General features: G+C 47.3%; 1 protein-coding gene across 1 annotated transcript in view; it reads right to left on the bottom strand.

Moving 5' to 3' along the window:
• The window catches only part of MPZL2 (myelin protein zero like 2), a 139,835-nt gene extending 128,851 nt beyond the window's left edge, over positions 1–10,984 (bottom strand). Inside the window, exons 1-2 of the mRNA XM_086957005.1 lie at positions 10,744–10,984; positions 3,088–3,254 (exon numbers count right to left, since the gene is read on the bottom strand). Coding sequence (XP_086813131.1) covers positions 3,088–3,254; positions 10,744–10,789 — 213 coding nt within the window. The 5' untranslated portion in view covers positions 10,790–10,984. The remainder of the gene's footprint in view (positions 1–3,087; positions 3,255–10,743) is intronic.
• Positions 10,985–13,021: the final 2,037 nt, after the last annotated feature.

Here is a 13,021-nt window from a genome sequence, read left to right as displayed (position 1 = left end):
CTATTTTAGGGAAAGAAAACAAGCAGATATTGTGTATAAAAAAAGTGACATTAATCTGGATAGGGTGAAGTAAAGTAGCATATCAGGCCGTGACAAATAAAATGGAAATATTTTGCCCCAAGTTGTGACTCCATGAAACATGCCTTGGCAAACTGAGCATGTTTGGCCTGCTTTTGGAGTCCTAAACCAGTGCTTTAAATGAGCAGTACTGTCCGGTACCGAGTACCTGCACTTTTTTAATTTGAAAGTGAGAGTACTTTTCAGAAGTGCTGCAATACATTTAACTGGGGAGTACTGGCACCTCTCAGGAGCAAGCAGGTACTCTAAATAGTAAGTCCCTGCACTTCTATAGTTCACTGTTAAGCACTGTCCTAAACCATTACAAAAATAGGGCTGTAGTAAAAGCACAAACTATAACTTAGTTGCTGCATACAATGTATATACCTGATAAACACTGTAAACTCTGGTGATTTAGTGTACTTTTACGATGTAAATTAGTGCGTTATACATTACAATCCAAGTGCTTTTTATGAGGTGGAATGCCACACCGACCAGGCATGAATTAAAACGAACAAGAGAAAATTACTTCACCGATTTTGAAATATTTTGCTACACAGCTGCCAAGCTGTGTCTACGCGTACCTTTGGCATGCAATATAGTCCCACATCCATTACAGTGCAGTCAATATGAGGCGGAATGATGTACTAACCCAGCCACTAGCTTAAGAAGGAAGAGGCAAATACCCATCCGGGAGCAGACAAAGCCCATCCTCTGTATGTGTTAAAGTTTAGTTAACAATAATAGCTTTATTGTCAAGCCAGCGCTAAATGCTAGGAAGGTGGCAAAGGCCCTGAACTAGTGGCCAAACTGGTGAGCCTCGCATAGGGTCGGCAAGCGCTAGCCAGGGCCCTGAATCCTGCCGGAGATAGAGATAATGTTGATAAGAGAATTCGAGGAAGAGGGTGTCATTGCCACAGAGTACAGAGGAAATGCAATGCTGGTCTTAGCGATTTAAATGGAAATATAGAAGCACTGGTACTCAAAAACAACAGTACCTATTTGCTCTTGAGAAGTGCCAGTACTCTCCCATTAAATGTATTGCAATAGAAGTGCAGGTACTCTCCCTTTCAAATTAAAGAAGTGCCGGTACTCAGTCTAGACAGTACCTGCCAGGCATGCAACACCCATAGGGCTAAAAGGGCATCAGCCCTAGCCCCTAGACACTCCTCCTCGCCCGCCCCCCGCCCCTTCAGTCGTGTGTCTTAGCCCATGCTGCTGCAGGTCAGCTGCTGTGGGCTTGGCAGTGTCTGGAGTTTTATCTCTGGCACGCCCAAGTTTTTCACAGGTCTTTAAAGACCATTTGCATATTTACATACCTTTGTAAACTGGTTACCAAGGCTTAGTCTTTTTTCTGGTTCCAGTACCCCCTGGGCACCCACTCTGCCTATTCCTTACATTACTGCAGTAGCGTGAGAATGCATTTCATTAAGAGGAATATAAAACAGGGTTGCCAAAAGAAAAATGCCATGTGTTTTTAAAGAGCCTGCAAAGACCTTGTCTGGACACCAAACAGTGTTATAAATAAAAAAGCATGTATTCATTTGTAATGCGACTTTTCTGTCTTTGTTCCCTTTAATTATTAGTCATGGATCATTTAGGCAGCCCTAGAACACAATTAAAAGCGCTTTCTATTTATATTTGCAGTTCGAAGTATGCACAGATAAGTGCTGGAAATACGGTTTTTGGTGACTGTATTTTTTTGTACCGTCTGGGACATCAAAATAGTGAGCTGGCTACCCTAACCATATGACTGAAGGTTTGTTGCAGGATCAGCACATTATTTATTTCCTCCACCCTAGATCCATTATTAATAACATAATAGCAATAGTTTAACTTAGATCTTAAACCCTACGCAGCCATCAATAACAAGCTGAGTTACTTCAAGTGTCTCGGAATGCACCATACATTCAGACAACTCACTCCTCATACTCCCCTTTCACTTTCACGCTCACCCTGCACTCACAGCTATCACAATGCTCTCACACTGATCACATGCCCTCACACCATTCACCCGCTCACCCTACACTCACAGTGATCACTTTGCACTCACAATGCACTTGTGCTGTTCACCCTGTACCTCACCCTGCAGTCACAGGAGCACTCTACTCACCCTGCACTCATGTGACACTTCATTAACCTGTCCCCCTCACTGCTCAATCTGCCCATCACTAACCATGCATTAATTTGTCCCACTCTGCATTTACATCCGCACCCAAATTAACATGGTCATTTAACACAACCTGCAGTCACTGCTCTTACGTTACTCTCACACTGTTGCAGTGCTCACCGTGCACTCACATGGGCACTTCTGCCACCCACACAGCGCAGAGGGTTAATGTGCCCGATACAAAGAAAGTGTACCATGCAGAACACAGAATTGAGTGTGTCAACTATGAGTAGCGCTACTAAAAATAAAATGAAGTGTCAGAAAGGTGCTATAGAGAGATGAGGTGCATTGTTGGCGAGTGGTGGTGAGGGAATTCATAGAGAAGGAGGAAAGGGGGGGGGGCAAAAAAGACTGTTGCACAGTGTGCGACTAGTGCAAGGGCCAGCCCTGGCTGTGAGAGGTAGCCCTGCCCAACCCCCCCCCCCCCCCCCGAAGTTTGGGTCTAGTTGTGCCCCTGGTACCTGCCCATTTAAAGCACTGGTCTTAGTTGGAAGCAGGAGTCGTGTGCAGACCACAGGTCTCACGTGCTGCTTCTTGGGGTCAGACGTTGGACAGAGGGGGGTTGGAGTGGGTGCCAGGGCTGGGGGTTCTTGTGTGCAGAAGTCAGGGGAGAGTACATGCCGATATAATCAAGAGGGCTTCTCTGGGTGGCACAGAAGGGGCAGAATAGTCAGACACAAGGTTGTCTGGAATACCCACAGCGAAGAACAACTTGCGTGTAGGAGGGCAGACATGAGGACAGCCTTAGACCAGTGTGCCCAGAGAGCTGTGTCCCGGGGCTCGGACAGGAAGTGTGAGGTGCTGGAGAGTGGCTGCCATACACATGAGCGAGAGCACGCGCATAGCAGGTATTCACTCACTGGCACGCCTGCGCCCCCTCCCTCCGGGGTGAACGTCCATTCCACGTAGAGCTTGTCAGAGACGGGCACCGAGGAGGTGAAGGTGCACTTGAGGCGGGTGTCGGTCCCGTTGGCAGCCTCCATCTCCCCCGTGGTGTGGACCTCAATGGCAGCAGCCAGCAGAGCGCCTAGAAGGAGAAAGGAGAGACAGGCATGAGCTGAGTACCCACACAAACACCGACCGCCCCGAGACCGCCGCCACCTGGGATTGAAAAACAGCTGCAATTTGTAATACCACGAGTAATTTTCAATAAAATGATGGTCTTCATTCACCAACCCCAGAAGGATGAAACTACAAGAGTTTTAGCAGAGCTCACCAGTGAGTATTCAAATTCAAATTTATTTATTATGTTTTGGCTCTCAAAGAGGGCCACATAAGCATATGCAATACAAAACAACACAATCACAGAAAATACAAGAGTTTAAAAAGCACAATATTCGAACCGCAATAGCCATACTGCAAACAATCAATCCGACACGGCCGGGCAGACACAATTTTCCAGTAAAATTAATAAATAGCTAAAAATCCTTTAAAAAAGTTAAAAATATACGCACAGAACATTTCGTTTGGAGGGCAATAAAGTGCATAAAGAAAATCTTTTAAAGTGACAATGCTGAGGCAGAGACAAATTACTTTAAGCCATCGGTTGCGCAAATTACGTAACATAGGACAAATCAATAATACATGCATACAGTCCTGGTTCTTCAATTTACATAAATTGCACAAAGCAGAAGTGCCATACCATTTGGACAGCAATATATTAAGTGGGATTAAATCATAGCGTAATAAAAACCAAAACCTACGTATCCCATGTGGTAGATTCCATAGGGCATAGGGTTGTGGCTGTTTCAACCTATAGGAGGAGATGAGCGGCTCCACGTTCCTTTTATCTCCAACTGTTTTTTTGTCAGAAAGGAAACAAAACTCCCACGAGGCCTCCTTAAGGACATGCTTTAACTGCGTGGGAGAATAGGAGAAGAGAGCACTTTCATCCAGTTTAAGGATCTTCACAGCCCTTCTAAAATTACTTACGAGTTTAGAGAACTCCTTAAAATTGCCCAATAGCTCGTTTTTGAGTAAAACTCGCAGGGTACCATCTCTCGCTCTGGCCAAACTGGCCACCCATCTTATTAGGGCGCACAGACCCTGAACCCAGGAACTCCTGAGTCCAAAATCCAGCCTGCAGGCGGCCAGTGGGCAAGCATTGTTAAGAGTCGAGAGGGATCTTAAGAGTTTCCCCTCAATCTTGTGGCAAAAGTCCCAGTTTTTTACCTCTATTATTTCTATACCGTACAAGATAGTTGCGGGGATTTTTGCTCTAAACACTTCTAGAAGGCTAGCAAAGTGTCTTTTCCCCGTTGCCTGGTATAGGGACTTTAACCCATTGCCATGGGCAAGAGCTTTGCGGGAGCAGTGCTCTATATGGAGTTTCTCGCTCATATTGGCCGAGAATATTTTCCCCAAAAAGGTATAACAAGTTACGACCTCCAATCTATGCCCTCCAATAGCCCAACCAAAATTTGTCGAGCGGCACTTCTTCTTACCAGCTATGCACATCACTTTACTTTTATTAATATTGATCTTCATGTGATGCTCCCCAGCGAAGGCCTGGAGAGCCTGTAGCCGGTTTGCAAGACCAGTGGGGGTCAAGTCAAGCAACAAAATATCGTCGGCATACATCAGACAGGATATTGGCGCCCCTCCTATCATCGGTGCAATCCCCTCACTGGCAGACACAGCAGCGGGGAGGTCCGTTGTATATAAGGAAAACAAAAGGGGTGCCAGTAAGCAGCCTTGTTTAAGGCCATTCTGAGATGGTATTTTGGCCGAAAGGCCCCTTTCGCCCGCCATTAATACCCTGCACCAGGTCTCAGTGTGCAGGGCACGCACCAATTCCAACAGGGGAGTAGGGGCACCCAGCGCCGCCAATTTTCTCCACAGCGTTCCACGATCTACTTTATCGAACGCCGTGGAGAAATCAATGAAGGCGGCGTATACAACTCCCCCTCTCACCTGGACATATTTATCTGTGATCACCTGAAGGGCAGTCAGGTTGTCCAGCGTGCCATGCTCCCTTCGGAAACCAGTCTGTTCCAACGGCAGAATATTGCGCTCCTCGACCCAATCAGAGAGAGAACTAAGGAGACATTTCGCAAAGACCTTTCCGATGGAGTCGAGGAGCGCAATCAGGCGGTAATTACTGGGGCTATCCCTTGTACCCTTTTTAAAGATAGGGACCAAAATGCTTCCTCTCCAAGAAGCAGGAACACATTTGGAAAGATGGCACGCCCTAAACAAGGGGTACAAGATTTTACTCCAGCTTAAGGGATCTTGTTTAAGGACCGTCATCGGAAGCTCATCCGGTCCCATGGCCCCAGAGGGTCGCATATTTTTTATAGCCGTCTCGATTTCTTTCTCAGAGGGAAAGAAAACCAGGTCTTCAGGGGCAGCATACATGAAGTTATCCATACCTGTGGTCCCGTTCCCTGCATAGAGCTCTCGGATATGAGAGGACCATAGTTCTTCTGGGATAGGAATGGGAATAGGGGAATGGCGTGTGCCACATCCTTTCCCAATTATTGCCCAAAAGTCTTTAATGTTACCATGTGCAGCAGATTCCCTCAGTTTAATCCATATTTCGTCCTCCCTATCCTTTTTAATTTTGAGCTTAAGTCTGCTTCTCTTTCTTTTTAACCTAGCGATATCTTTCCCACGTTCCAGGACCCTTTCCACATACTGTTCGCGGATTAGTTTATTTAATTCCCTATTCAGATTACGCAATGTCATAGGGACTACCTCTCCTTTCCTAGTGGGGACAGTTTTATTTGCGTGCAATAAAATCTTTCGCATAAATTCTTCAAAACAAACTAATTCGCTGCCATTCCACTCATTTATTACCCTAAGGGTATTGGCCAATAGGTCCTGCACCCCATTAATGGCGGCACTGTTCCAGAAGCACCTTCCAGAGGTGGTATGGAAGGTAGCCTCATTGCCATTTAGCGACCAAGACGCCGTATTCAAAGAGTTTAAGGACACTGTTAATAACAATATACTGTGGTCGCTGAGTGTCGTGGGTATAATCTTTAGGTCAAGAATCTGAGGAAACAGGCCATAGTCGGCAATAGCATAGTCCAAAATTGACGACCCAAAGGGGGATTTGTGAGTATAATTAGCGGGGACGTCAGATGGAAATCTTCCATTTAAGATAATACCATCCCCAATCGCTAGTTCTTTTAACAGAATCTTCCCTCTTTTATTTGTCATCAGGTTTTCCGGAAAAAGCGTCTGGGGGATAAAATGTACCTCTTCCTTAACTTTATTCCTGAAAAGTTTTAGACTAGCATTTGAAATTTTGCAATTCAAATCACCTACAAGCAAAATTACAGGGAAAGGAGGGGAATTTTTTATCTGTTCCATATACTGGAGAACCCGCTGCAAATTATCATTAAAACACTCCTCTGGTGGTATATATACGTTAAAAATTACCATGGGATATTTTATACCATCATGGAACAAATTTTCTAGTGTTATTGTGTGGAAAAGTCTACTGGAATCAATATAATGGGAGAATCTCCATTGAAATTTATTTGACAATAAGCAGGCGATCCCCCCCCTAGCATGCCCTTTCTTAGAGGGCACAGCTGGCACTTCCAGAACATAAAAATCTTTTAAAGGAGTTAACCTATCAATGCACCATGTTTCCTGAATGCACAATATATCAGCCTCCAGAGTAGATAAAAAAGCAAGTTTCTCTGGGCTGCTGTGGAATCCGGCCGCATTCCAGGAAATTATATTTAATGCGGTGTTAAAGATGGTGAAACAATTTGGGGTTATCCTTCGTTTTTGTTGATAATGCACTATGGAGCCAATTCCACCGGTTATCATCATCTATGAGTGAGGAATTCTCAATTAGTGGAAGTGGCTTCACGTGCGACACTGAGCGTTTTCCCCTGGAAACCCAAATTTTCAGGTCTCTCAGGGGAGAGGTTACCCCGTTTTGCTCACCACCCCCTAACCCCTGCTTACATAAAAGATTTGGCTTGCCTGGGTTGGAGATAGGGAGAATATCAATACCTAAACGCTGAAAATTTTCAGCTTGTTCTAGTATCAAATTTGTTATAATAGGCGAATAAAATTTCACCCGTATACTCAAAACCCGACTTCCACCCAACAGAGACACCAATTCTATGTCTCTAGACTGAATATGATAGAGACTTTCAGCCTCACTGAAACGTTTGAGAAGCCAAGCTCTGTTTAACAAAAGGTCAGTATCAAATAATGGAACAAAATCTAATACCCGCACATCCACAGGGGCCTTAAGAATATTTACAGAACGGGCCGGAGGACAAGAGTTCTCAGGATCAAGTGTTACAGCAAAGGGGGGGGCCAAAGGATTTAAAGTCCCAGATGGATAAGAGATTGGTTCTCCCAGTGCACTCCGAGAAGGAGAGCCTGGGAGAGAACCCCCTCTTTGCGGTGTATCTTCCTGCGTAAGCAGACTACATTGTTCATTTTCCTCCTCTGCAGTGGTTAAAGCAGTTAAGTTCACGTCAATGTCCACCTTTAGGGAAGTAGATAAGGGTTCCCCATTCCTTATAACATTCTCCCTTGCCTCAGTGAACTTTTGGAAAATAATCCTCCGCTGCTTCTTCTTTCTGTATTTTCGTATTGGTTTCCTCTTGCTGGCTTTATTAATTTTTTGTTTATTCTTTTTTCCCTTTTCTTCATTGACCTAAAGTTTGTCGGCCAGGGGTTCTTTTCCGCACTCAGGTACAAAGATAGGAAATAACTCCTGGACCGTTTTAGGGCCAGACGAAGCTTTATCCTCCTCCTCTATCTCTAGGACTACATTTTTGATACAGTTAGTAGCTGCAGTACGGGGCATATCCTTATGAGGATCCATAGAAGGCACTTCATTTTTCCTATCTAGTTCCCCTCTAGTATCTCTGGATTTCCCCTCAGATACATAATGTGCAGACTTGGGGGGAGAAGCCTTACTCATATCCGGCGATTTCTGCAGCAATGTCTTTAGAATTTGAGTGACTGATTCAAGAATACAGTCCGAGCTGCCTACGAATTTCCCTAGAAGCAGTAAGATTGAAGCTAGGAGTTGTTCCAGCGCGATCATGGACTCAGAGATCGGCTTTTCTCGTGCTTCCACAGTGCAACAATTATCCAGGAAATTAAGATCGGGGCTCTTGGAGGTGTTTAACAAGTCAGATATTTCATGTCTGTTTAACGAAGGGGTGCTACTATACAGCAGTAACCCAGAAGGGGTGGCACCCCCCGGAACTTTAAACTGCTCCAAAGATTCCACTTTAGCTGGGCTTACGTAGCGTCCCCATAGTTCCAGATCAATGGATAATGCAGACAAGTCACCCCCCGGCCTGTCATTCATGGGTGATTGAGGGATCGATGGTATGTGCACTGGATCACTTACAATCGTCAGCTTCCCCTCTGTGGAGTCCCGTAAGGGAGACCCCCCCTACCATAGATTGGGGGGCCCCCTGCTGTACCTGGGGTGGTTGGGGATCTATAGTAGCTGGTAAATGTAATTCCAGGGCATTAGTATCTGGTTTTTCTGGAGTCGCAAATTTGGATTTTTTTAAACCAGATAGATCCCAGAGTTCAGATAACTGGCATTGGCCTTTCAACGGTGGGTTGTTCACTGATTTGTTTCTTGTGCGGGTGGTAGTTAATTTTCGGCCAGGTTTTTCTCCCACTACCCTTCCTGATCGTAGAATTTTAGACATTTTCCACAGTGATAAAATTAAACGAGAAATGTAGAAATATAAAACGGATAAAAGTCTGGAATGACGTCAGCCCCTGGCCAAGTAGGACCGGAGTGCAGTATAGCAATAACAGTACACGAGTCAACTCACCCACCTACTCAAGTGGACACAAGATCAAAGAGGTGATAACAAAAATGTAAAGGACCGGGCCCAGCCCGGCCTACCTCGGTCACTGAGGGCCACAGAGGGCCCGCCCTTTGCCCGGACTTAGCCCGGCGTCGCCCGCGCGCGTCCCGCGATGCGCGTTCCTGCTGGTCAATTATCACCAGGTGAGGGGGGCGTGTCAGGGCGGTGCTGCAGGACTAGTAGAATTATGGGTCCTGAAGTCCGCTTGTAAGTCCGCCGACCAGCAAAGAACAGCGAGTGTTTCCCGCGAAGCGGGAAACGCGAGCAGTACTCAAGGATGTCACAGATACTGCAAAGCTCAGCTCCGTAGCGCCTTCAAAAACCAAGCGCTGTCCTTTTTCCACAACAAGGGCTCTTCCTCCTCGCACAGCACAGCGGAGGTCAGAGTGTCAGCAGTGTTCAGCAGCAGACACCAGTGAGTACTTAAACCCATCAGTGGAGCCAACTTAGCTCTATTGACGTGCAAAGCAAGCAGCTTGGTTAAACTGAACGCACCCCCAGACTGTCAGATTAAGTGCTAAAGGGGCGATGGAGCTGGGTCAAGTTCCATCGCAAGTCAGGTCGGTAGCGCTAGGGAGGAGTCAGTCACTTCCAGTTGTTGACTAAAACAGCGGGGTCTGTCTGGAGGTATCGGGAGTAACGCAGGACCACTTGGCAGCTATTGCTACGAAGAAGAACCTTATGTTTTTCAAAAGGAATAAATGTGTACTTCGCTGAGTACTAATAACACATCTGGAGGAACTTGCGAACCCACAGTAAGGGGCGGGAAGGTGTGCAGTTGGTAACCTGAACACCTTTCCCACACCCACACCCATACCTGTTCTGCAGACTCCCACCACGAGGCGCCTTTCTCACGCCAAGAACCTGTCCGGGGTGCCCCGGGGTACGTGGAGATCAGGAGAGGCAGCGCTCGCCTCGGAACTAGAGCGGCAGTGGAGGGAAGAGTCGGGTGCACTGTACAGCTCGGAAGAGCAGAGGTCAAGTCAATCCGCCGGATATGGGGCAGTGATGTAAAGCAAAATGATGGAGCCTGCCAGCAGAAAGGGGCCAGCCAGGAACCCTGAGACTCCCATAGCTAGCAGATGCGCGTAGCTTTTGGCTGAAACGAGTGGGGCTGAGCCATAGAGGCTGCCAACTGCGAAGAGCCCCACTGTCTGTGCGGCGCCCACCCTTTCAACCTGGAATGTTCGGCCCTCGCTTAGAGTTTTAACTACAAGTCCCAAAATGCAACGCGCTGTTGGTTTCAAAAAGAAGTGATTGACTTAAGTTGTCACTCAAGGTGCCGGGCTACGAACCCACTATGGTGCCTAAATCATTTACGTCAGGTTTGGCTGCGACTTCTGAAAGTTAAATAGGGCTGAGGCGGAGTCAGTCCCATACAGTCCAGTTTATCTGAAAGACCGCAAGGCAAACACTAGTGTAATGTCAGCGGGAGATACTCAAGTCAGGTGGAAGCTGTGAGCCCGGAACGCGATAGATCGAGTCCGAGGTGTGTGCATGTGAAAGTCGGTCTTAAAGGGGCCCAGCCAATTACGCGGGGCCTGTTAATGGCTAGGTGTGGTTTGTTAGAGACAGATGCCGTCTCGGGTCTGCTTTCACCCTCTTCTCTCTCGCCCCCCCCTCCCCCCAGCCTCCAGTGCGTCCCTCTTAAGTCCAGGAATCCCAGAACGACGGGGGCAGACCCATAAACCCCCTTACCTAGAGATTGAAGCGCCAGCAGCAGCCCCCAGCGCCGAGGATCCATGGGGGAAGGAGTTCCGGGGCCGGGGGAGGTTTCACTACACTTGCAGTCAGAGGCCGAGCACTAAAATCAAGGGAGGAGGGAGTGAGCGGGAGACAGCCTCTTCCTGCTCTCCCGGGAGGAGGGGCCAGACGGCTCACCTGGAGTAAGCAAGGCAGTCCTGCGAGTCAGCGCAGCGGGTCAGCGCGCCTGCTGCGCAGATGTGTGTGTACTCCGCGAGACTCAGGCAGTGGGGTGCGGGGGAGGGGTTTAATGGATCCATTAACACTACTCCTAACTACCTAAAAATATCCGGGTCCCGTTAAACATTTGAAAATACCAGAACGGTGCATTTTCAGTACTTCTCAAAAGAAATACCCTTCCCTGTCTATGTAAGTAACACATGTAGGTGGAACGTGTTCATTCTGTTTGTTACCTGAACGGTAGGTGTTCCGCCTCGTGTTCTTTTTACGGTAATTGGTGTGATATTTATTACAGCTGTTGATAAAATCAGACTCTGACGAATCGGAGTTTGTCAGATGCAATAAATACCACCAAATTAACCAGGCCTCTAGTGATGAGTGTCTTAGAGATACTATGCACTGGCTTAGCAGGAATTTCTTGTAAATAACCGCAAATGACTTGTCTACTTCATCTGCTAATAAGTAGAGTGCTTCTTTGTATGCTCAGTGCTATTTTATGGATTTTTGGGGACTTAGGAAGAAACATTTTTTGGGCCCTAAACAAAAAATCAGTTTTTCAGCTAATCCAAGCCCTTGTAATGCCAGATAATATTGAATTATTATATTTGTAACTGACAGAAATGTGAAATATAAAAACCAGAAAGCTCTGGTGACCAACAGCCACATAGTACCAAAAAAAGCTTAACCAAGCATGGATAAAGCGGTTTCGTTTTCAGGTTGAAGCCTGCGCTGTCTGGTTGCGAAAGACTTGTTCTTTATGCCACTCCATGACACACTATGCCACTTCACTGTCGGCCACTCTACGACACTTGATGCCACTCTATGCCACTCCTCTCTACTACGCCCCACTCCACGTCACCACTCTGACACTTTACTCCACTCTACTCCATTCCACGGCACTTGGTTTGGACATTTTTCCTGACGGGCTGGAAGAGTGGGAGCCAGTTTTGGAGTGTTGGGGCAGTTTTTAGGTCTCGCTGTAGCCAATGCGCTTGGGCATTACTTATGCGAGAAATTATGTAGGGGCTCCAGGAAAGCTTAACAAGAGGGCTTTGGAATGCGGATTATGGCCAGTGCATGTGAGGCATTCAAGCACGAAGCTGGCATCTGGTCTGCTTTCGCCAGCTCGCGCTCGGCCTCACTTCCTGCTCCCCCTCTTACTTTCGTTATCGCTCACACCCCATATGCTCGTTCCCTCCCACCCTTCCTTTGATGCCAGAGGGCTTTGGAATGCGGATTATGGGCAGTGCATGAGCCTCACGATTTGCTCCCCTGCCCCCCATCAGACTTCAAAGGCTGCCGCTCCCCGCCCCCCTTATCAGACTTGAAAGGAATGTACTCCCCGCTATCTTGTTCTTTTAGCCCTACACTCGCCATGCATTAGCTAAAGCTCACCAGTGGGCCTTTTGCCCCTCACTAAAAGCTCCCCTCCTCACGTCTCTTTCTCGCTCTCGCACACACTCTCTCTCTGTTACTCCTTGCTCTCTTTATCTCCATTCCTCCCCTGTAGTTCTCTCTCATTCTCACGCTCTCCCTCACTCTCCCCGTAACATCCCTCTCGCTAACCTACTTTCCCTTTCAATGCTGAATGTTGAAAAATATAAGCAGTCGGCAGGTGTTTTTGACTAAATTGTTTCCCCTTTCTACGTACACACCACGCGTGTGTTTTTTTTTTTCTCCTCCTACCCCTCTCTCTACGTCTCTTTCTCGCTCTCGCACCCACGCTCTTTCTGTTACTTCTTGCTCTCCCTTCAACTCCACCCTCCAACTCCAACTCCACCCTCCAACTCCAACTCCACCCTCCAACTCCACCATCCAACTCCACCCTCCAACTCCACCCTCAAACTTCAACTCCACCCTCCAACTCCACCCTCCAACAACTCCACCCTGCAACTCCAACTCCACCCTCCAACTCCACCCTCCAACTCCACCCTCCACTCTCCAACTCCACCCTCCACCCTCCACCCTCCAACTCCAACTCCACCCTCCAACTCCACCCTCCAACTCCAACTCCACCCTCCAACTCCAACTCCACTCACCAACTCCACCCTCC

The sequence above is a fragment of the Lissotriton vulgaris genome, chromosome 2_1 (assembly GCF_964263255.1).
Source record: "Lissotriton vulgaris chromosome 2_1, aLisVul1.2, whole genome shotgun sequence".
NCBI lineage: Eukaryota > Metazoa > Chordata > Amphibia > Caudata > Salamandridae > Lissotriton > Lissotriton vulgaris.
The sequence above is the reverse complement of the archived record's forward strand: the minus strand, read 5'-3'. Positions and strand labels throughout refer to the sequence as shown.